The sequence below is a fragment of the Chelonoidis abingdonii genome, chromosome 16 (genome assembly GCF_003597395.2).
Source record: "Chelonoidis abingdonii isolate Lonesome George chromosome 16, CheloAbing_2.0, whole genome shotgun sequence".
In the NCBI taxonomy this organism is placed as follows: domain Eukaryota; kingdom Metazoa; phylum Chordata; order Testudines; family Testudinidae; genus Chelonoidis; species Chelonoidis abingdonii.
This window is the reverse complement of record NC_133784.1, coordinates 17,525,792-17,549,625: the sequence shown is the minus strand read 5'-3', so window position 1 is coordinate 17,549,625 and position 23,834 is coordinate 17,525,792. Positions and strand designations below refer to the sequence as shown.

Here is a 23,834-nt window from a genome sequence, read left to right as displayed (position 1 = left end):
GGGAAGGGGAGGGGGGCTGATGGGTGGCACTGCCACTTGAGAGCAAATTACTGACTATGTGTCACTATTACCATCAGCAGTCACAGCTCATGGTGATTCTGGAACAGCACTTCCTGTCTGTCTGGCGACATTAGGTTTTAATTCTAAATTTCATCCTTTTCTTCTTTTGTTTTAATCCACGCGTTAATTCTTTGGGCTCAGGACATCAAGGCTGGGTGATTTCCTGGTTGGGTGTCAAACCTCTTCCCTTTCCTTTGATCCACCAATGGGAATTGCCTTGTCAACTATTCCTTTGTTTCTCTAGCCAGCCCCCTGGGGCTTCTTCACCTCTCCAGGGTGTGTAGCACTTGGCTTCCAAATATTCACCCCAGGACAGATCTTTGAAGGATGAGAGCATCTCGGTGCTTTTGAAAATCCCGCTAACTGCCTAAATGCCTTTAAAAATCTGGCCCAAAGGGCATTATACTATAGTGTATGAAGCCCTTCTGAAAAGGCAAATTGCTACTGCCATTGTTACTAGAGAGACGTATGCAATTGGCTGCCATAAGTGTTCAAAAATCATGAGTTCTACACCTGAAAGTCATGCAATTAAAGGAACTAAATACATCAGTTTGGGGGGCTTGTATTTTACCTTTTTGTTCCTGAGCCTTTCAGTTGCACTAGCTTTGTACTTTCCCTGTGCCCTCTCCCAAAGACACCATAGACCTAAAATGGGCATAAATTCCTATGACATCCAATCCTGTTTGGGACTTCCAGGAACACGTGTTCCCTCTCCTGTTGTCACTGAAAATTAATTAAAATCCTTATTTCTGTAAGTAATCCCCCCCTCCTGCAGACACCAGAATGCACATTAACACTTTACTCTTATTTCATTTGCTGCATGCCTAAATGTTGTTTTTTTTCTGCTGAATTGTTTATACTTTTCCCTGCATATTTTAATTTAATAGCTTTTTATATATGCTACATATCGTGTTATGATACATTGCAGTATCATTCTGACAAATTTACTGCTCTCTACTGCCGAAAGCAAGGATTTTTAAGGTGAATTATGCTGTTTCTCCAAAAGGCAGCCAATGCAAAGGAGTAACTAAAATTCTGTGTCTCCACTATGTTTGCAGTGGTGTTTTAGCTATGTCAGTGCCAGCATATTAGAGACATGAGGTGGGTGAGGGAATAGCTTTGATTGGACCAATTTCTGCTGGGGAAAGAGACAAGCTTTCGAGCCACGCAGAGCTCTTCTTCAGCTCTGGAAACCTACTGAGAGTGTCCTGGCTAAATATAAGATTGAACAGATAGTTTTAGCGTAAGTAGTTACACATATTGTAAGGAGCCATTTAATGTAGAGTGGCCTATTAACACCCCTGTAGTCACAGGACACAAAGGGAAAGGGGGTTAGTGGCTACAGATTGTTGTAATAAGCTATAAATCCATGTCTTTTTTTATTAAGACAATTTTTAGTGTCTAGCAAAGTTATTAATGTACACTCACAGGCTCGTTTTTTGAAGGAGTTGTGCAGATTTCCTGGGTGGCCGAGGACTGAGAGGTCAGACGTGGAGTGATCGCTGTGTGAGAAGTGTTCACCCACCAGTGGCAGATGGCATGTTTTTCTCCTTTGTCTTTTTCCTGTGCGAGTTCATTCCATAGAGATTGTCTGTCTGATTTCACCGGTATAACTGTTAGTGGGACATGTAGAGCACTGGATCTTCACAGGGACATGCTAATGCAGGGGTGGGCAAACTACGACCCAGGGGCTGCATCCAGCCTTCAATATTTTAACCTGGCCCTCGAGCTCCTGTCGGGCAGCAGGGTCTGGGGCTTGCCCCACTCTGGCGCTCCAGCAGGGGAGTGGGGTCGGGGGCTTGCGTCACTCCATGGGGGTCCCAGGAACAGCGGTTTGTCCCCCTACCATCTCCTACACGTAGGGGCAGCCAGTGGGCTTTGCACACTGCTCCCACCCCAAGCATTGCCCCCGCAGCTCCCATTGACCAGGAAATGTGGCCAATGGGAGATGCAGGGGTGGTGCCTGCAGACAGAGCAGTGTGCAGAGTTGCCTGGCTGCACCTCCATGTAGGAGGTGCAAGGGGGACATACCGCTGCTTCTGGGAGCTGCTTGAGGTAAGCACTGCCCAGAGCCTGCACCCTGACCCCCTTCCCCAGCCCTGATTCCCCCCTACCCTCCAAACTCCTACATCCCAGCCTAGAGCAACCTCCTGCATCCCAACCCCTTATCCCCAGCCTGATCCCAGAGCCTGTACCCCCAGCCAGAGCCCTTGCCCCAGCCCAGAGCCCCCTCCCACACCCTGAACTCATTTCTGGCCCCATTCCAGAGCCTGCACTCCCAGCCAGAGCTCTCACCCCCTCTCACATCCCAACCCCCAGTTTCAAGAACATTCATGGCCCGCCATACAATTTCCATACCCAGATGAAGGATGAATTCAAACTGGAACAGGTTCAGAGACGGGCTACTAGGATGATCCGAGGAATGGAAAATCTGTCTTATGAAAGGAGACTTAAAGAGCTTGGCTTGTTTAGCCTGGCCAAAAGAAGGCTCCGGGGGGATATGCTTGCTCATAATTCAGGGGGATTAATGTTAGGGAGGGAGGGAATTAATTTTAAGTTTAGTACTAATGTATGCAGAGGACGAAGGGTACAAACTGGATATTTAGGGAGTTAGACTTGAATTAGACGAGGTTTCTAACTTAGGGGAGTGAAGTTCTGAGAACGGCTTCCGAGGAAGTAGTGGGGGCAAAGGATTATCTGGCTTTAAGACTAAGCTTTGATAATATATGAAGGGTGTTTGATGGGAAGTTTATTTGGAATTGATTTGGATTAATCGGCAGATAAGTCTGCTTCAATGGTCTGTGAGGGATGTGGATGATGGGGAAACTGAGTTTATGCAGAGAATTTCTTTCTTGGGTGTGGCTGGTGAGTCTTGCCACATGTCAGGGTTTAGCTGATCGCCATAATTTGGGTCGGGAAGGAATTTTCCTCCAGGGCGGATTGGCAGGGGCCCTGCGGAGGTTTTTCGCCTAAACCTTCTGCAGCGTGGTGGGCATGGTCGCTTGGCTGGTGGATTCCCCTGCAGCATTGAGGTCTTCACATCTTCAATTTTATGATTTTCAATAATCAGTCATTGGGTTCGGTTGTTATAAATGTGTTATGGCAGGGTTTTGTGGCCTGCTTGTGCAGAGTCGACTAGATGATCAATATTGGTCCCTTCTGACTTGAGTCTATGTGCCCTGGGGCACCAAAATGTTTCCATACCTGGCTAATGAAATTATTAGTTCTCCCAACAGTAATACACCACGTTTTTCTTAACAATGAGGACACAGACTATAATGCTAAATTCCATTATTATCAGGCTTGACAACTCAGATACGTGTGTGGCTTAAGGGCTTGTCTTACACTTAAAACACATAGAGCATGCTGCTTGTGTAGTGTTCAGTTTTAGAACTACCTGTGCAATGGTGAGGGGTGGCTCTTTTGGTCAGTTGGGCAATCCACCTCCCTCAGCAGCACCAATAGAATTCCCAATTGTGAGAAAATTCTTTGCTGTCTACCCCTGGACAGCTTAACTCGCCGCAGGGAGGGGTGTGGATTTTTCACATGCCTGCACTGAGGTAGTTAAGACCAACCTATTTCTCTAGTGCAGATGAAGCCCTTGCATTGCTTCTTTGCCAGCCAGGGCTTGCGTCACCAAGACTGCGACCCAACACCCCCCCACCACTCTGCGCAAACAACCAGGCCCGCCTGCTGTGAGTGTGCACATGGCAAACAACCCGGGAAGAACCAAGCCCACTGTGCAACCAAACACACTCACCCACACAGGAAACCTACCCGCAGGACCTTCAGTCCTTCCAGCAGGCCCCCTGCCTCTACGCAACGCGTCGCCACTGAACACTAAACACACCCCCTACAAACGAGCCCACCATCCACGTGGAATAACCCCAGGCCACTGCACCCATAGCCGCGACTCAACCCCCTGTCAGTCCGGACCCCATGCTCTTGTTCAGTGCTGGTGAAAGTGCCCAGCATCAACCGTGCCCCGGAGGCCTCAACGAGCCCCAGCGACGCGTTGGTGTCGACCAACTCCACAACCACCAACCGCACTGCTAATCAAATCCCAGCCTTGCAACAGTTGCCCGCGTTCGAAACATTGGTTCCAACGAACCCCCCAGCCTTCCCATTCCCATGATCGCGGAGCGTCCCACTGGATCCTCGGGCACCTCCCTGAGAAGTCCTAGTGAGCGCAGAAGATTCCCAGAGGCCGATGCCCGGTCCGGACCCTTCCCGCCAAGATCCAACAACGGCCCCTCCGCCTCCCTCCCATCTCTGTTGCAGCGCGGACTTCCCTAGACGGCCCAGCACGACCCCCACCTAAGCGTCGCCCGCAGCTCGCTCCTCTGGCTGAACTCCGCCTCTCCGGCCCAACAACCGAGCCCAACCATACCCAGCCTTTTCCCTTCCAGGCACCAGCTCCGCCTCTTCAACCTGGCGCCAACTCCCCTTATTCAACCATCTCCCCCCCCCCCCACGCATGCCCGCAGCCCTCCACCACCTCAGTGGCCTGGCCGCAGCACAGCGCCCCAAAGGCCTACATCTCTGCCGCGATTCGCACGCGTCTCTCGAGTACGACGCGCGTCCCCTCTGACTCCCAGCGCACCAAGGCCTGCTCTCCCCACACCTTTGATGCACCCTGCCTACCCTATAGCGCACCCTGCCGCCCCCATCCGCCATTACTCCCCTGGGGTACCCCTATCCGACGCAGCCGCCCCCCCCCCACACCACGTCATCCCCCACTCACCCAAGGCCAACACGGGACTGTGGGCCTCACCTGCCGCGTCTTGTCAGCCCTCCCCACCCCTACCCTCCACTTGCCCCAGCGCCGGACCTCGCATCCTTCCCCAGGCAGCCTCTGTCCTTCATGGTCCACGCCAGCCGGTCTCAACTTGGGCTCCCATGCCCTACATCCCCTGCTTCCCCCCTCCTGTAGACTAAGGCACTCTCTGGCGTATATAATAGCTCTGTTAAAGCTTCCGCAGCCCCTCTCGCGGAACCTGTGATTCTTCACCCCCCCCCTTATGGGTCCTACATCTAATTTCTTTTTACCCTTCCGCCTTCTGGCCCTCTATAGACCTCCACCGCAAACGCACCCTTATCTCGCCCTCTGCGTCATGACTCCCTACGACGGAATTCCCTCTCCTGGCGAGTACCCTCCCCAGAAACACTAGCTCTCCCACAAACGCCAACACCACAACGCCCTCGAGCAAGTCCTCCTTCTGGCGCTCCAACATTGCAGGGCTCCGGCAGACCCCAGCGAAACACCCAACGCGCCACCTCGACCCCCACCCACCCCCCCACCACCACCTGCTACTCCACCCTCGAGCCGGTCCAGATCCTGGGCCACCCAATAAACCACTGGCCAAACCAACGCCAAAGGATTCCACCCCAGACCAGGGGAATCATAGATTGCCCCTTCCTATAATAATCGATCCGAGGACCAACTAACAAACTCATTAGGAAGAAGGGGAATTTCATTTAAGCTTCCGTAACCAATGTGGACAACAAGAACAAGCCATGACAATCGTGCACCTGGACACTAGGATAGTTTCAGACTTGAACAATATAGATGACTTTCCTAACCCTTGAGGAGTGAAGTTCTGGCAACCAGCCTACTCCAGCGGGCCAAAGTACTGGACGGGCAAAACATATCCTGCTTTAAGCTAATCCTGATAGTTTGTGGAGGCCCGATCGGACGATATCGTGGGCTCACCACTAGACCCCGTAATTTTTAGGCAATTAGCTTTAGCCAAATTGACTCTCCTTTGCCTAATCCCAGCATGGTACCGCTGATCCTCAGTGTAGTCTGTCGATACGCGCATTCCAGTTAAGATGGATTGGATTGAGTATCTACACGGACGAACCTCTTTATACATGCGGATGCTGCGCCTAGGTAGCTCCCTTCCACAACTCGCTTCAGGGTTTAACCTGCCATCGCCTGTTTAGAAGAGGATGCGGAAGGCATCCCCTCCAGAGGACACTCATTTGCAGAACCTGCGACCGGTTTTTCGCCTACCTCCTGCAGCATGAAAAACACTTCGGTCACCCTTGCTGAGGAGGCTTCTCTCGGCAGCTGAGGTCTTCAATCCACAATTTGCAGGACTTCCCCGCGTTAACTCAGACATAGGTTTAGGGATTGTTATAGAAGTGTATGTGCTCGAGTATATTCTGTGGCCTGATTGTGCAGCCCCGAGGTCAGATAGCCCATTACCTGCACTCCATGATCCCTGTCCTGACCTTAAAGTCTATGAGTCTCACATCACAAACCCGTAAATCGGCGCTCCCTGCAAAGCCCTTAGCTCCTTCCCCTGGATTCCTGCCTACAGCATCTGGTCTCCCCACCCCACTTACTCCCTGCCATGTACCAGCTTCTCCAACCACTCCTCCCCAGCCGAGTAGGTGCTTGCTCTAGACCCCAACACCCCTCCCAAGGGAGGGCCAACTGCAACCGCAAGGGCCTGAATGACCGGTGTTGGCGGGAAAAGCTCAGTACAACCTTACCAATCGGCCCTGTCTAGCTCGTCCTGCCCTTGCAGGGGGCCCCGAAAAAATTTGTTCACTGGGGTACCCAACGCAACCACTCTCCGGCGGCCCCTGATGCACCCAGTCCCTCTCGGCGAGGTGCCAGCTTCACCTCGCCTTGTTGGGCTGCAGCTTGAGGTCTTCAAATCTCAATTTTGAGGATTTCAATAACTCAGTCATGGGTTCGGGGTTGTTATAAATGTGTATGGGCAGGGTTTTGTGGCCTGCCTTGTGCAGGAGGTCAGACTAGATGATCATATTGGTCCCTTCTGACCTATGAGTCTATGTGCCCCTGGGGCCAAAATGTTTTCCCATACCTGTGCTAATGCATATTAGTTCTCCCACAGTAAACACACGTTTTCTTAACAATGAGGACACAGACTATAATGCTAAATTAACCATTATTATCTAGAGCTTGACAACTCAGATACCGATTGTGTGGCTAAGGGCTTGTCTACACTTAAAACACTAGAGCATGCTGCTGTAGTGTTCAGTGTAGACACTACCTGTGCCAATGGTGGGGGGGCTCTCTGGTCAGTGTGGGCAATCCACCTCCCTCAGCAGCACCAACTAGATCAATGGAAGAATTCTTGTGCTGTCTACCTTGGGACAGCTTAACTCCGCCGCAGGGGGAGGGGTGTGGATTTTTCACATGCCTGACTGAGGTAGTTAAACCAACCTATTTCTCTAGTGCAGATGAGCCCTTGCATTGCTTCTTTGCCAGCACAGGGCTTTGCGTCAGACTGGCTGCAGGCCCTGCTGTGAGTGTGCCATGGAACCCAGGGAAAGCCTGTGAAACTAAAGGAACCTGAGGCTTGTCTTAGTAAGGGCATGTCTCCAAGGTGTGACACTAAAGACACTAAAGGTGTGAAACCAGGCCATGCCCTAGGGCTAAACCCCTGTGTGGATGCTCTTGTTCAGGGGTGAAGTGCCCAGCATCAGTCAGGGTAGCCCCAGGAGGTTGGTGTCCATCCCAACCCACTGTTAATCATCAGGCCTGTAAGTGTGTTGAACATTGGTAAAAGTCTCATTCTCATGATGGGGGCTCCACTGGGTTGGCGCCTCCCCTGGTCAGTGGGGATTAGCATGCCCGGTGGAGCCCTTCCCGCAGTCACAGGCCCTCCCTCCCTCCATCTCTGTTGCCGTGTCTGCGGCGCCCCAAGCTGCCGCTGCCTCTTGGTGACTCAGCCTCTGGCCAAGCCACTACCAGCCTTTTCCCTTCCAGGCACCAGCCTCCTTCCCTGGCAGACTCCCTTTCACTTCCCCAGTGCCAGTCCTCAGTGGCTGGCAGGGCCCCAGGCCTACTCTCTGCTCCAGGTTCTGAGTCAGGGTCCCTCTGCTCAGCCACCAAGGCCTGTTCCCTTTGAGCCCTCTCCTGCCACCTGGCCCTGCCCCTCTCTGGGGTTTGCCAGCCCCCCCAACACCGTCCCAGCCCCCTCCCGGAGGGACTGTGGGCTACCTGGTCCTGTAGCCTCCCAACCCTCCTCCCCTTGCCCAGCGGGGACTGCATCCTTCCCCAGCAGCCTCTGTCTTCATAGGTCCAGCCCAGCTGGTTCCTTGGGCTCCCTCCTACATCCCCCTGCTTCCCCTCTGTAAGGGCCTCTTTGGGTTTAGCTCTGTCAAGCTTGCAGCCTCCTCTGGATGTGTCTTCCCCTGTCCTGGCTTGCCCTGCAGCCCCTTTTGCCTCTGGCTGACTCCCTACAGGATTCCCCTTCTGGGGTTACCCAAAGCCCTTCCACACAAACAGCCTCAGGCAGTCTTCTGGCGCCACATCTGCAGGGGCTGGCAGAGGAACCCAGCCTGCCTGCTTCTCGAGGGTCCAGTCTGGGGCCCCATACCTGGCAAAAGAAGGTTGAGGGGGGATATGATTGCTCTTTATAAATATATCAGAGGGATAAATATTAGGGAAGAAGGGGAATTATTTAAGCTTAGTACCAATGTGGACACAAGAACAAATGAATGTGAACTGGAACACTAGGAGGTTTAGACTTGAAAATTAAGTGATCTAACCATTAGAGGAGGAAGTTCTGGAACAGCTTCCAGGGGAGTAAGTGGGGCAAAAGACATATCTGGCTTAAGACTAATCTTGATAAGTTTGTGGAGGGGATGGTAAGATGGCTAGCCTAATTTTGCATTAGTTTAGCAATTGATCTTTGATTTCAGCAGGTAAGTATGCTCAGTGGCTTTGATGGGATTTTAGAGATTGGATCTGAGTTACTACAGAGAATTCTTATGGTCTGCTGGTGAGTCCTTGCCCACAGCTCAAGGGTTTAACTGATCGCATGTTTGTTGGAAGGAATTTTTCCTCCAGGGCAGATTTGCAGAGGCCCTGGAGGTTTTTCGCCTTCCTCTGCAGCATGAGACATTGGTCACTTGCTGGAGGATTCTCTGCAGCTTGAGGTCTTCAAATCACAATTTGAGGACTTCAGTAACTCAGACATAGGTTAGGGATTTGTTATAGAAGTGGATGTGTGAGATTCTGTGGCCTGTATTGTGCAGGAGGTCAGACTAGATGATCATAATGATCCCTTCTGACCTTAAAGTCTATGAGTCTAATCAAACTCTGGCTGCTCCCTGCAGCCCTTGCTCCTTCCCTGGATTCCTTCCTACAGCATCTGGTTCCCCCCACCCCCATTTACTCCTGGCTGTACCAGCTTCAAACCCTCCTCCCAGGAGTAGGCTGCTTGCTCTAGCCCCAACACCCCTCCCAGGGAGGGACTGCAGCCAGGGCTGATGAGGTGTGGGGGAAGTCAGTACAAATTACCATCGGCCCTGTTTAACTGGTCTGCCCTTGCAGGGGGCCCGAAAAATTTTTTTCACTGGGGTCCAAACCCACTCTCGGCGGCCCTGACTGCAGTCCCTGCGGGTGCCAGCTTCCTGCTTGTATGGGCCCATCTGCTCCCGCCCAGCTCCCTGGCTCCTTCTCCGTGGACAGCTGATTGGCCACTTTACTAGCTTCATCCCTCCAAGCCTTGTGTGGGGTGCACAAAAGCACTCAGACTCCTGGAAATGCAGGTCTGGAAGGGACCTCATGAAGTCATCTAGTCCTGCCGCCTGCTACGTATTATCTGGACCGTCCCTGACGGGTGTGTGTCCAACCTGCTCTTAAAAGTCTCCAGTGATGGAGACTCTGCAACCTCTCGGGGCAATTTATTCCAATGCTTAACCACCCCGGCAGGAAGTTTTTCCTATTATCCATCCTAAACCTCCCTTGCTGCAATTTAAGCCCATTGCTTCTTGTCCTACCCTCAGAGGTTAAGGAGAACAGTTTTTCTCCCTCCTATTTTTAACAACCTTTTATGTACTTGAAAACTGTTATCATCTCCCCTCTCAGTCTTCTCTTTTCTAGACTAAAAAAACCCCTATTTTTTTTTTCAATCTTCCCTCATAGGTCATGTTTTCTAGATTTTTAATCATTTTTGTTGTTCTGCTCTGGCCTTCTACAATTTGTCCACATCTTTCCTGAAATGTGGCGCCAGAACTCAACACAATACTCCAGCTGAGAGAAGAGCAGAAGAATTATTTCTCATGTTTTGCTTACAACACTCCTGCTAATACATCCCAGAATGATGTTCGCTTTTTTTGTAAGTGTTACACTGTTGAGTCATATTTAGCTTGTGATGGAATAAGCTGCAGGTTCAAAGCAAGTGTCTGGAGTACATCCACAGCTGGGATGGGTCATTCAGTCCTTTGTTCAGAGCTTCAGTTTGTAGCAAAGTCCCTCCAGAAGTAAGAAGCAGGATTGAAGACAAGATGGAGGAGATGCAACAGCCTTTTATAGTCTCTTCCTGTGGAAGGACACCCATTTGTTCTGACTGTGGAAAATCACAATAGCAAGATGGAGTCTGGAGTCACATGGGCAAGTCACATGTCCAGGCATGACTCAATTTGCAGGGCGATGCCATTGTTTACATGTTAGTTTCAACGTTCCCAGGAAAGCTCAGATGTGGATTGGGATCTCCCAAAGTCCACTGTCATTTAAGTGTTTCTTGACTGGGCACTTACTGAGAATAGTCCTTTCTCAAGAAGCTGACCAAATGATTCATTGAGGCTACTTAGAATCAAAACACATTGATATACAAATACATAGCCAATATTCATATCTTCAACTACAAAAATGATACACGCATTCAGATAGCATAATCATACTCAGCAAATTATAACCTTTCCATAGTCACCTTGCATGACAACTTTTTTGTACATTTGCTGCAAATATATAACGGTGGCAACAATGATCTATATGGTCCCAAGTTCATATTAATAATGTCATAACTGTATTATCCATTATTAATGAAAACATTGAATAGTACCAGCCGCAGGACTCATCTTTGCAGGACCCCATTAGATGTACCCTCCCACTATAACTACTCTTACAAAATGGCTTTTCAGCCAATTGTGCACCCACCTTATAGTAGTTTCATCTAGAGCAAGGGTGGGCAAACTATGGGCTGGATTTGGCCTGTCAGGGCTTTGGATCCTGCCCGCAGGATTGGAACTCCTATGGTGCTGCAGGGGTAAGGCAGGCTCCCTGCCTGCCTGGCCCCGGGCCGCTCCTGGAAGCGGCTGGCACTATGTCCCTGTGGCCCTTGGGGAAGCAGGAGGCAGAGGGCTTGGCCCACTGTCCTCGCCTGCGGGTACCACCCTCCACAGCTCCCATTGGCTGGGAATGGGGAACCGCTGCTAATGGGAACTTCGGAGTAGGTACCCACAGGCGAGGGCAGCGCGCGGAGCCCTCTGCTCCTCCTCCCCCAGGGGCCGCAGGGACATGGTGACAGCCACTTCTGGGAGTGGTGCAGGGCCAGGGCAGACAGGGAGCCTGCCTTAGCCCCAGTGCGCGCCGGTGCCATCCTGGAGCTACTCAAGGTAAGCGGTGCTGGGCTGGAATCTGCAGTCCAAACCCTTCCTGCACCCCTGCCCCGAGCCCCCTGCTGCATTGCTCCTGCACCCCAAACCCCTGCCCTGAGCCCCCTCATATGCCCCATATCTCTTCTGCACTCCACCCCCTTGCCCTGAGCCCTTTCCTGCACACCACACCACCTCTAACACCCTGCACTCTGTCCCGCACCCCAACCCTGTGCCCCAGCCCTACATTCATGGCCCTGCATGCAATTTCCCCACCTAGATGTGGTCCTCGGGCCAAAAAGTTTACCCACCCCGATCTAGACCACTTTCTCCTAGTTTGCTTATGAGAATGTTATGGGGGACTGGGTCGAAAGTCTTACTAAAGTTAAGATACAGTAACTCCTCGCTTAACGTTGTAGTTATGTTCCTGAAAAATGCAGCTTTAAGCGAAATGATGTTATGTGAATCCAATTTCCCATAAGAATTAATGTAAATGGGGGGCATGGGGGGGGGGTTAGGTTCCAGGGAAATTTTTTCACTAGACAAAAAACTATATATTATATAGATATACACACAGTATACGGTTTAAACAAACAATTTAATACTGTTCACAGCTATGATGATTGTGAAGCTTGGTTGAGGTGGTGAAGTTAGAGGGTGGAAGAGGGAGGAGTTATTTCCCAGGGAATGCCTTGCTGCTAAATGATGAACTAGCACTCTGGCTGAGCCCTCAAGGGTTAACACATTGTTAATGTAGCCTCTCACACACAAGGCAGCAGAACACGAGGGAGGGAGACAGAGCATAGCAGACAGAGACAGACACACACCTTTTGGATTTCTCAGCCACCACCAGCACTCCTCCTAAACTATTCCTTTTGTCTCTGTTCAAAACTGTTCTCTTTCTACTTCCTTCACTGCTCTCTGCTCCACCAAACCTTCTGCTCCAACTCCCACACTGTCTGACTGAAGCAGGGGTTTTTATCACATGACTGACTGCTGGTGCTCTAATTGGCTACAGGTGCTCTAGTTAATCTATAGCAAACCTTCCTCCCTTGCAGGGAATAAGGCTCCCTGCTAACACTCTCCTGCTGCCCTCTGCCATGCTGTATCAAATATCCCCCCACCCCCGTTCAACACCAAGGGGTGGGCTACTTGGGACGAGAGGCAGTGCATTGCGATAGGCCATCAGCGTTGCCAGTTGGCTTCCAGCTCTATGCAACTTGGACCCGAAAATGGAAAGGCTGCAGGAGAGGGACCACCTCGTCACTCTGGCGTTCCTCTCCTTGTTCCTGTGCATCTCACTGGAGCGGGTGGGGCGTGGTCTGTCTACGAGGGTAAACCGCCGCCCCAGGAGTAGCGAGAGTCTCCATAGCCCATTTTATCGCCAGACATTCCTTTTTGACAACAGCGACTTTTGTTCCCTGGGGAGGAGCTTCCGGCCTGGTACAAGAAATGGGGTGCTCTCCTCCCTACCATCTGGGAAAGACGGGACGAGCCCCACCTCCGAAGGCATCCGTTTGTAGGATAATTCCTTCTTGAAGTCTGGGGCTATGAGTACTGGATGGCAGCATAGGGCTGTCCGTAAATCTGCAAATGCTTCTTCTGTCGAGCCATCAAGTCCACTTTACTATCTCGGGGCCCCGAGCTTTTATCAGATCCGTCAATGGCCTGCTGCTCCTGAGTGGCGAAATGAGGGATGAAATAACCTCCGATAGTATCCTAACTATCCATAAAAATGCTCCAGCGCCTGACCTGCTATCCCCCTAAAAATTTTGCGGATTGGTCGAGGCCAACCTGTATTGCCTCCACTTTGTTCCACTGGGGTTTTACCAAAACCTCCTCCCTACTACATGCCCGAGGTATCTGGCCTCAGCTAGTCCTATCACGACTTTTGAGAGGGTTAGCATGTGAGACCGGCCTTTCGCAGGCCGCCAGCACTGCTTTCCACTTTTTCTAGGTGTGTTTCCCAGTCAGGGCTATGTATGAACTATGTCGTCTAGATAGGCGGCGGCATACTTGGCATGGGGTCTTAATAATAACTTATCCATAAGTCTTTGGAATGTTGCAGGGGCCCCATGGAGTCCGAAAGGTGGAGGACAGTGTATTGAAACAGGCCATTGGGTGTAGAGAAGGCAGTCTTTTCCTTCGGCATCCTTGGCCAGGGGAATTTTGCCAAATATCCTTTGGTCAGATCCAGAGTGGTTAGGTATCGGGCCTTGCCTAACTGATCAACTAGCTTCGTCAATGCAGTGGGTATCGGGTAGGCATCGAGAAGTGGGATACTTTCATTCAATTTCCGGAATGTCATTACAAAACCTCAGGTGCCATCAGGCTTGGGACTAGGACGATTGGACTGGACCACTGGCTGTGGATTCCTCAATGACCCACTGAGTTTCCAAGCATCTTCTTCACTTCCATCCTAATTTACTCGCTGGTGTGAGGTTCGCGTGCTGCGCGCTGGGGCTGGGCTTCGTATCTGACGGGCTGAGTGACAATATTGATGTTGGACTGTGTCGTTCGGCCCGGTTGTGTACGAATACAGTTCTTGGTTCCGGTGATCTTTCAATGACTTTCTGTTCGTTGTTTCTGGGGTTAATTCAGGAGATATCTACCTGTCCTGTGGGTCGTCTGTCTGAGGTAGAGCTCCTCGATGACCAGGACACGTCTCTGTCATGCCAGGGGCTTCAGTAAGTTGATGGTGGTACGCTTTGCTCTGGCTTCGGCGTCTGGTTGTCTACCCTTTAGTTCACTTCCCCAATGGCTTCCACTATCCTCATATGGTCCGTGCAGTGGCCTAAGAGTGTTGCTTTCTGCTGTCGTACTACACCATCACGTTCCCCGGCTGAAATCTCTGTTCTTTCGCCCACGGTTGTATATCTCGCAGGGCTCTTGTGCCTTTTCAAATGTTCCCGTCTATCGGGTTACTCGATTTATTCGCTCTCTCATCTTGTGTCACGTGACCATGACATTCTTTCCTGGTTGGGTTGTTTCCTCCATCTTCTCTTGGGCGATATCTAATATCCTCGTGGGTGGCGTCCATATATAGTTCAAGGAGAAAACCATGGACGCCTGGGGGACTTTCCGTATAGCGGAACTTAGATCCGGTGAAGGGATCCCGTCCTCTTCCATCCGTTGTACCACCTTCCGGTCTACTTTTAGGGTACCGATTAAATCGCTCGGACCCAGTCCATCTGTTGTGGATGGTGACTGAGGTCCGTATGGCGGGCTGGATGGGCAGCAGGGCACATAAGTCACTTTTCATTAGTTTTGACATGACGGGGTTCCCTGGTCTGTCAGGTCTCCTTAGGCATGCCCACTCTGTGCGAACACCTTAGTAGTTCTTTTGCTTGCCTTGGATATGGGGTTTCTTTAACGGATGGCCTGTGGCTACCCGTTGGCATAGTCAAGGATGACTAGTACGTTTCGTGCCCGTGCCGATTTTCTAATGGCCCACTGTGTCCAATGGGCTAGCCTTCGAAGGGACGTCAATAATAGGCTAAGTCTGAATGGGCCGCAGTGAGGTCGGGGCTATGCAACTGGCATTTCAGGGCAGGGGCACAATAGCACTGGACTCGCACGTATTCCTGGCCAATAAAACCTTCTTAGGATTCTATCCAGTGTTCTTGTCTCGCCTTAGTTGTCCCCTAAATAGTGACTGTGAGCAACTCTAGTACTGCCTTAGTGTTTCATGGTATAAGAGTTGCTCTACTTCTTCCCCTTGTATTTGTCTATCCTGTACACAAGATCGCGTTTGAGCAACTATATGGCCCTTGGGCCTTTTGATTTCCTCTTCACAGGCACACCATTTACTTCCACTACCTCTCCTCATGTTTGCATATAATGGATCTTCGGCCTGGTCATGCCCCAAGGTCTCACGTGCAGTACCAAACTGACCTAATTCTGGGGGCTAGTTCCACTCTTTCCCTTGGGGTGCTACCCACTTGGCTAGGAACCGCCTTGGTCTTTTCTTGTCCTGAATCATCTCTGTCCCCTGAGTGCGTTCGCCTACCCACAAGGAAGTTTTTTGATTTCACTGCTAGAATTCCTGGTCCCTATCTTTTATCTGCCCCTTCAATTCTCACCTCAGACCTTCGGGGGTTTTCAGGCGATGAGAATAATCTGGAGCAAATTTCGGCCAACATTGGGTGAGGCTATCTTGTAGTTGCCTCTCCGTCTCAGCCTGTGGGGTTGCTTACCCTCCTGGCTCTATCGGAATAAGTTAGCTCTCAAACGCGGGGAAGTCTCTCCCAATCAAACAGGGTAGGGGCTTGGACCACCCTGCAGAAACCTGGTAGTATTCCCTGGATCTCAATCCGTACCGGAATTAGGTAGTAGTAAAAATTCCACGGTGCCATGTAGCACAGTTACCCTGTGTTTTTGGCCGGGTTAGTGGTCTGTTCCCACAACTTCCCGAGACCAGCGTGACAGCACTCCCAGAATCTCTTATGCTATGTCTTTATAACCTTCATTTTTTACAGTGTCTGTATATCCATGTGAGGTCATTGTGACCCTACGCAGCCGATTTTAGCACATTGCTCCCGTATCCCAGATTACAGTGCATAGGTTCTTCCTTGTCTTGGGGCATTGGGCTGCTATATGCCCCAATTCCCCACACTCCTAACAACCGCCCCCCTTTATTCCGGTTGTCACCCTCTGCCTCGGGGCTATTTGCCGGCCCCCACACTCTCTTTCCAACCCCCAGTTCCCTTCCTTGCCTCGAGCCATTCCTCGTGTCTTTTCCTCCCGGTTACAGTTCTCTATAGTTCTCCGACAGTCGGGGGCTTGGGGTTTGGGGTTGGCTTCTGGATTGCCGTGTCTCCCGCCTGGGAGTCTGGAACAGTTCGCACGGCTGCCAGCTGTCTTTCACGAGGAGACCAACTCATCATAGATAAAGGGGTCATTCTGGCAACCCAAGACCTGAGACCTGGGTGGTAGGCCCCCTCATATATCCGGTCCAATACCAGCTCCTCCATCATTTTTCGGAGCTAGTGGCCTCCCAGGGCGCAGCCATGTTCCGGCTCAGGCTGTGATCAGGTCAAACAGTTGTGATCGGGGTGCTTGTCCTCCGTATATCACCACTCATGGACCTCTGGGTCGCAGTGCCGTCGTTATCCGAACCTGGCCAGGATCTCTGCCTTTAGCTGGAGAATAATCTGCTGCAGCTTCTGCAGCCCATATCGTGTAGACCTTCTGGCCTTCCCACACGGAATGGGGCAAGGATACCAAGACCATTGTCTTGGGCCAGGCCTCCCGCAGGGCTGCTCTTTCAAAAGCCAGGAGGTATGCTTCCACATCATCCTCCCGTGTCATTTTCTCGTAGGTAATGGCTAGCCCGTATGGTCCGGGTCCTTCACAGTTGCGATTCTGCTCCATAAGGGCCTTTCATCGGTCACCAGGTCTTTCAGCAGGGCTCGGGCCTGAGCAGCCTGACTCATCAACAGGATGATCGGTCTCCTGCTGCATTCTAGTCGCCTCCTGTTGGGCAGTTGCTTGGACCCGGGTAGCCTTCTTGCTGCGGCCGCAGTGGCTTGTAAAGAGGCCTTGACCACGTCTCCATCTTAAGGATAGAGGGTTTTGCCTAACCCTGGACTAAGATCCCCCAGCGCGCAGGTCCACCCTGAACCACGTGTGGCAAATTGCCAGTCCTGTTATGCTGTGGTTCGCACTTTCTCTTCTTTGGGGTAGGTTCAGGGCACCATTGCTTGCCTCTGAACTGGTATTTTAATTACCCCACTGTGTCCTTGAGGAGGGGAGTGGAGGGGAGGCCTGGGCCCGCCTTCTTCTCAGGTCCCACCCAGGGGCCATTAGTTTGTGTGAACCACTTGAACTAGCGGATTCCTTTCCCCTGGGTTACTTCCCTCTCTGCTTCTCAGCTTTGAAGGGGCTTCTTGCCCCTCCTTCTACACAAGCAGGTGCCCCTTAGCTAGGGTTTCTTTTGGATTTCTCAGGCCCGCCACAGCACTTCTCTCCTCTCCTACCCTTCAAACTGCTCTCTGCTCAAAACTTCCACACTGTCTGACTGAAGCAGGGAGGGTTTTTATCACATGACTGACTGCTGGTGCTCTAATTGGCTACAGGTGCTCTAGTTAATCTATAGCAAACCTTCCTCCCCTTTCAGGGAATAAGGCTCCCTGCTAGCACTCTCCTGTTGCCCTCTGGCTATGCTGTATCACAGTAAGCTGACCCACTCTTAAGTGCATTGTCTTTGAAGTGGATCAGGAAACTGAGACAGCAGTTGCTGCCCTAAGCTCTCTCTGTCTCTGTCTGTGTCCCCTCCCTGCTCTATATGGAGAAGGGGTAAGCGGGGTGCAGGAGCAGGGGCGGACAGCCTGACATTAGCCCCCTCATTCTCCCCTTGCACAGCAAGCAGGAGTCTCTGGGAGCAGCTCCAAGGCAGAGGGCAGGAGCAGGACATGGCAGTAGGGGGAGGGACAGTTGAACTGCCGATTGATTGTCTGCTGGGCAGCTGCAGCACAGGAAACTTAGGGGAATGGGGAGCTGATAGGGGCTGCCAGTCCATCCTGGTTACAAGCCCCCACCAGCTAGCTGCAACAGGCTGCTCTTCCTGCAAGCCGTGGACAAAGCAGGCAGCTGCCAAACAACATTAGAAGGGAGCATTGCACAACTTTAAATGAGCATGTTCCCTAATTGATCAGCAGCGTAACAATGTTAACCGGGATGACTTTAAGTGAGGAGTTACAGTACATCAGTTCTACTGCTCCTCTCCTGTCCACCAGCCCAGGAACCTTGATGAAGCAGGAAGGCTGGTTTGCTGTGATTTGACCAATGCCTGCTGGTGATGCCTTAGCCCTGATCATCCTGAGGGTGCTCACAACCGGCTGGTTTGTTCATCTGCTCAAGGAGCAAAGTGAGGCTGACTGGTCTGTAATTCTCTCATCCTCTTTGTTCCTCTTTATGGAGACTTAAGGATTGATTCGCAAAGGGCTCGGTGCTGATATCCCAATTTTAGGCTCCGCTGCAGTTCCCCAAACTCCCACCAAACGCTGCAGGCACCTGAGCTCAATTGGCACCATGTTGTCAATTGCTCCCACAGTGCCCCCCGTTCCCCACGGCACCAGCGCACTGCTGCCATGCTCCAGCATCTGGGTGTCAGCATCCCACCAATGCACCAGAACAATTTGCAAACCAGGCAGAGGGGGGCAATGCTCATGGGGCATATGGGCCTGATGCGGTCAGTGTGCTCAGAGGCTGTGCGCTAGATTGAGCCCCACCAGAGGCTGGCTGGAGGAGAGGAGATGGGGCACCATCCACCTTGCAACTGCTTGCCCAATGGCTAGAGCACGGACCCAGGGTGGGGAGATCCCAGCCCCCTCCCTCCCGTCAGAAGGGTTTGAACAGGGCACTAACCCCAGGGCTAAAAGGTGGGTCTCACCCGCCTCTGTGTATGGAGCTGCCTGACTCCAGAGGAGTCCCTGTTCATGGATCACCATGCCAAACATAATGTCTCCCTGCCCTGGGGAGTTAGGTGCTGAACTCTGAGGGGTGGAGCTTAGCATGCCCCACTCTGGGGGGAAGACCCCACCCAGCATACTGGCTTTTGGGGATCCTGCTCTGAGCCCCCCCATTCTTGGCACAGAAAGTCGAGGCGCCCCACTCAGGCTGTGTGCACTGTGGAGTGTTCCTGAGGCTGGGCGCTGAGACAGTGAGTGGGCAGTGCCCCAGGCCCTCTGAGAATCAGCCCTGTTCCCCATGGCTAGAAACCGGGATTGCTAGGGTGTTAACATGGGGAACTGAGGCATGGGGGCTGTTCTGCAGTAGAACTCCAGGGAGGATGAGGCCTGAGGAGATACTGGACAATGGACTCACAGGTAACGGGCGCAGCGGTGAGGGAGCACAGCAGGCTCAGTGGACAGCAGGCACAGCAGGGAGTGGGCACAGCACGCTCAGTGGGCAGTGGGCCCAGAGGGTGCAGTGGGGAGCAGGCACAGCGGGTTCATTGGGCAGCAGGCTCAGTGGGTGCAGTGGGGAGTGGGCACAGCAGGCTCAGTGGGCAGTGGCCAGCAGGTGCTCACAGGCCCCAAAGGTGGAAGAGCAAATTTGAAAATATGACCAGTTTGTGTAGAAGTGACGGGGGGAAGGAGCTGTGTAAGGACCAAGGCCAGTTTTCTGCCTAGCGTTCCCCAGCCTGAGCATTCCCAACCTGTTCCTGGCACTTCACATAACTCCAGGGCAGTGAACAGTGGTTATATGGGCCAGGGTATAATCTGTGATGGCAAGAGACAAACACAGACAAACTGAGACCTGTCAGCTCTGCCAGATGCTTGCCCTGTGCTCTATATCGGCCTTGCCCAGTCACACACACACACAACTGGCAGAGGCAGCAGATGAGCCACTGCCATCAGTAGCTTGAACGGTAGCCATTTGTAACACAGCCCCCAGCCAGGCCCATCATCTATCTGCACTCATGCTCTCAGAGCCTGGCAGCACCATGCTAAGAGCCTGTCATGGGGCAAAGTAGCCTAGCCCTGTCTCTGCCCAGCTGCCTTGCTCTGTGGGGGATGGATCCCAACCTGTACCCAGTGCCGTGGGCAGCACCACCCCAGACTCTGATCTCTGCCTGCAGGAGCCCCTGAGAGCCTCCCTGGCCAAGCCAAAGATCAAAGCCATGGACGACCGAGGGCACAGCTTGCACCTGGCCTTCCGGGCACTGCACACCTTCACTGCCGAGATGGGACGGCTGCCCCGGCCCAGAGTCCAGGTGAGGAGGGCCCTTGCCTGGGAGTCAGCCCCCTTCTGGCCTCATGCCCCCCCCCCTTGCATCCTGCTCCCACCTGCACCCCATCCCTGCCTGCACCCAACTTGCACCTGTGCCCCACCCCCACCTGCATCCCATCCAAGTCCTGACCCAACTTGCTTCTGTGCCCTGCCTGTGCTCCGCCCCTGCCTGGGTCCTGCCTCACCCCCACCTGACCTGTGCCTGTCCCTGCAGGCGGATGCTGAGAGGCTGCTGGAGCTGGCACGAGGCCTGACCACGCACCAGGAGCTACTGGATGAGAGGCTGGTACGGACGTTTGCCCATGTGAGCGCAGGGGAGCTGAGCCCCATGGCTGCCCTCCTTGGAGGCCTGGCCGCCCAGGAGGTGCTGAAGGTGCGTGGCCAGGTTTGACGCCCGAGGGGGGAAGAGAGGGCAAGGTGAGCCTGAGGCCTGGCTGTTGGCTTGGGGAAGGGCAGGGTCACAACAAGTGCCTGGGGAGTGGGGAAGGGGTGGGAGGGGGGTTTCCAGACACTCAGACCTTGCGTGTTGCCTCATGCCAGCGTGGACCAAAACCTCTAGGTTCCTGACACAGCCACCAGGTGGCGCCCCCATCCAAGCCAGACTCCAGCTCCAGCTCTCCTTTGTGGGCAAATTCAAGGAGTGCCCTAGAGTGGGTCTCCTAGGGGATGAGGGGTGCAGCTGGGGCAGGAGGAAGCTGGGTTAGGCTGGGACTCATGTCTGGGAGGAGCTGGCTCCCTGGCAACTGCCTTCTACCCCAGTCCTGGTCTCCCCCTAGCTATGTGTAAGCGGGGGATTGACCCTGCTGTTGTGGAGAACTTTCCTGCTTATACACCACCACAGTGGAATGGGTCCTCCCTCTCACTTCCTTTACCCAGAGGCCTGCCTGACCTCAAGACACCCCTTCTACTCTCATGTGTGGCAGAGTCCTCATAACCCAACAAGTCTGGGCTCAGGATTCCTGGGGGAGCTCAACCCCCAACCTTGTTGTGGTCACTTAGGGCAGGGGCTAGGGTGTTCCCACTCTGGGGTGCTCTCTCTGCACTGGATACTTCCCTGACTTACTGATTATTACATAAAATTCAAAGCAAATACAATTTATTAAACAGCAATCAATTAAAAATAAGGAAAAAACAGGAAAGGTGAAAGGAAAACCCGACACCCCACTTTGTGGCATGGGGCCATCACAACCAGCCATCTCCGGAGGGTAAGGGAAGTTCACAGTCTGTTCTTCATATGGCCTAGACCTCCTGCCCAGGTCCTGGCTGTGCTGCAGGGATGCTGTGGGTTGAACACTTGCTCTGGCAGTGGCCACATGCCCTCAGGCCCTAGGTTGCCTTCCCAGTGTCAGCCTCCCATCAGGGTTATGATCCCCCTCCCAACTCTTCCCTGCACTGAGTCTTCTGCCCAGTATCCCCGCTTCGCTCTCCCCAGCTTCTCTCTGCACGTGGCTCCTAACTGCCCCAGCTTCAGCCTCAGCACTTCTGCTGCTTTGCCTCCAGCCCCCTGGGCTGCTCCTCTGGCCCCTCTGGCTTCGGCTGGCTCCCAGCTCAGCCTGGTCCTCGGCTCTCTCCTTAGCTCAGCCCCACCCTGTTCCAGGCAGCCCCAGTTCACTGGAGAATGGACCCCTCTTCACTCATGACTCCCTCATTAGCCTGTCCGCCCTGTCAATCAGGCTGACCTGGAGCATTGGCTTCTCCCCATTGCCCCTGGGGACTCAGTCTCAGGGTCCTGATTTCCCATCGACCCTTCCCCTTCCTTTTGGTGCTGGGAGCTAGCCAACCACAATACCTCACTTAGTAAGGGACTAAGAGTCTTCTTACATCTGCCATGCCCCTCACTCCTGCCCCACAGCCTCCTGCTAGAGCAGCCCTGGGCTCCCCCCACATCTGCCGGTGCCTCTCACTTTTGTCCCACAGCCCTGGGCTGGCCCAGCCCTGGGCTCCTCCCCAGCTTTGCTGGTGCCCCTCACTACTGCCCCGCAGCCCCTGCTAGCCCAGTCCTGGGCTCCCCTCAGCTCTGCCGTTGCCTCTCACTCCTGACCTACAGCCTTCAGCTAGCCGAGCCCTGGGCTCCTCCAGGATCTGCCAGTGCCCCTCACTCTCTGTCACAGAGTCACTGGGCGATGCTCTGGAACTCTCCATACGAAGCCAGTCAGGACTCTGGGGGAGCTTCTTCTCTCTGAGCATACTGTCTCCAGGGCAGGAAGCTTACACAGCTTCCACCTTCCTGGGTCTGACCTCAGAGCATTCAGCATCTCCTTCTACGCTGTGGGCTTCCTGCAGTGAGTCCGCCCGGGCGAGGTTCCTGGGAAAACCAGAGGACCCTTCACCCCAACTGTGCAGTCAGATGTGACTCTCAGCCAGCCAGTAAAACAGCAGGTTTATTAGTTGACAGGAACACAGCGTAGGACAGAACTTGTTAGCACAGAAATCAGTGACTTTCAGCCAAGTCCATCCTGAGGAGTCCTGGGTCAGAAGCCCTGGATACCCCCTCTTTCAGCTCCCCCAAGCAGACTGACAGCTTCCAGTGACCCAACCTCAGATACCCCAGTTGCTTCTCCTTGTCTTTAACTTTCAGGGCCAAGAGTCACCTGGTCATCAGCTGGTTGCATCTCCCTCTTGGGTCTCAGGTTATGAAGGGCACCTGTCATAGCATATGTGCAGGCAGCTGGATCAGTTTGACCTGCCTCAGAGGTCTCAGCCAAAGTCACACACCCTTATTCCTACCACCGATGTGTTGGTGCAGCACACAGGGAAACTGAGGCACACACAATATTCATGCAAAACAGTAAAACTGACATAGGCTCAACAGTAAGACTCAAATACAACATAACAAGAGGAAATCCCCACTTTGTCACACTCCCGCCCCACAGCCCCCTGCTAGCCCAGTTCTGGGCTCCTCTCCAGCTCTGCTGGTGGTCCTCACTCCCACCCCACAGCTCCCTGCTAGCCCAGTCCTGGGCTCCCCTCAGCTCTGCTGGTGCCCCTCACTGCTGACCCGCAGCCCCTTGCTAGCCCAGCCCTGGGCTCCTCCCCAGTTCTGCCGGTGTCCCTCACTCCCGCCCCACAGCCTGCTGCTTGCCCAGTCCTGTGCTCCTCCCCAGCTCTACCGGTGCCTCTCACTCCCTCCCCACAGCCTCCTCCTAGCTCAGTCCTGGGATCCACACAGAGCTCTGTTGGTATCTCTCACTCCTGACCTGTAGCCTTCAGCTGTCCCCTAGTGAAGAGGAGCTAGTTGCTGCAAAGTAGGTTGCTGGTATGTGACAAGCAGGGCTCAGCCGAGTCCGGCAGCTCATCTTGTGTGTGTAGTACTGGGGGTGGGCAGGGTCCCTGACTCCCTCGTCTTGGAGACTGGCCTGTGTGCTCACAGGGAGCCAGTGGCAGGATCTTGTTGTCTCTGAGCTACATCTGCACAAATGGCCACCAGGTGGCGTTACTCAATGCAGTGCCATTGCAGTGGGATCAGGGGCCTGGGGGTGCAGCCCCTCACAGCGGGATGGGATAGGAAGGTTTGGGGGTTCTCAGGTGCCTATTCCTGTGCCAGGCAGCTCTGCTCTGCTGGGCACCTAGTGATACTGCTGGGCCTGGCACAGTATGCTGTGTCCTGTGGCAGCCAGCCCATGGTGCTGCCAGTCTCTGCTACCCAGCGCAGCTCGCCCTGCTCTACAGGCAGG

At 53.2% G+C, this 23,834-nt stretch overlaps 1 protein-coding gene and 1 long non-coding RNA gene across 3 annotated transcripts in view; one reads left to right on the top strand and one right to left on the bottom strand.

The window, feature by feature from the left end:
• LOC142047841 (uncharacterized) overlaps positions 1–23,834 on the bottom strand; it is a 319,231-nt gene that overhangs the window by 30,844 nt on the left and 264,553 nt on the right. The gene's annotated exons all lie outside the window — the stretch shown is intronic.
• UBA7 (ubiquitin like modifier activating enzyme 7) overlaps positions 1–23,834 on the top strand; it is a 59,701-nt gene that overhangs the window by 10,485 nt on the left and 25,382 nt on the right. For both annotated transcript variants that reach the window (XM_032792275.1, XM_032792274.2), the window contains exons 9-10: positions 20,009–20,143; positions 20,375–20,533. In XM_032792275.1, coding sequence (XP_032648166.1) covers positions 20,009–20,143; positions 20,375–20,533 — 294 coding nt within the window. The remainder of the gene's footprint in view (positions 1–20,008; positions 20,144–20,374; positions 20,534–23,834) is intronic.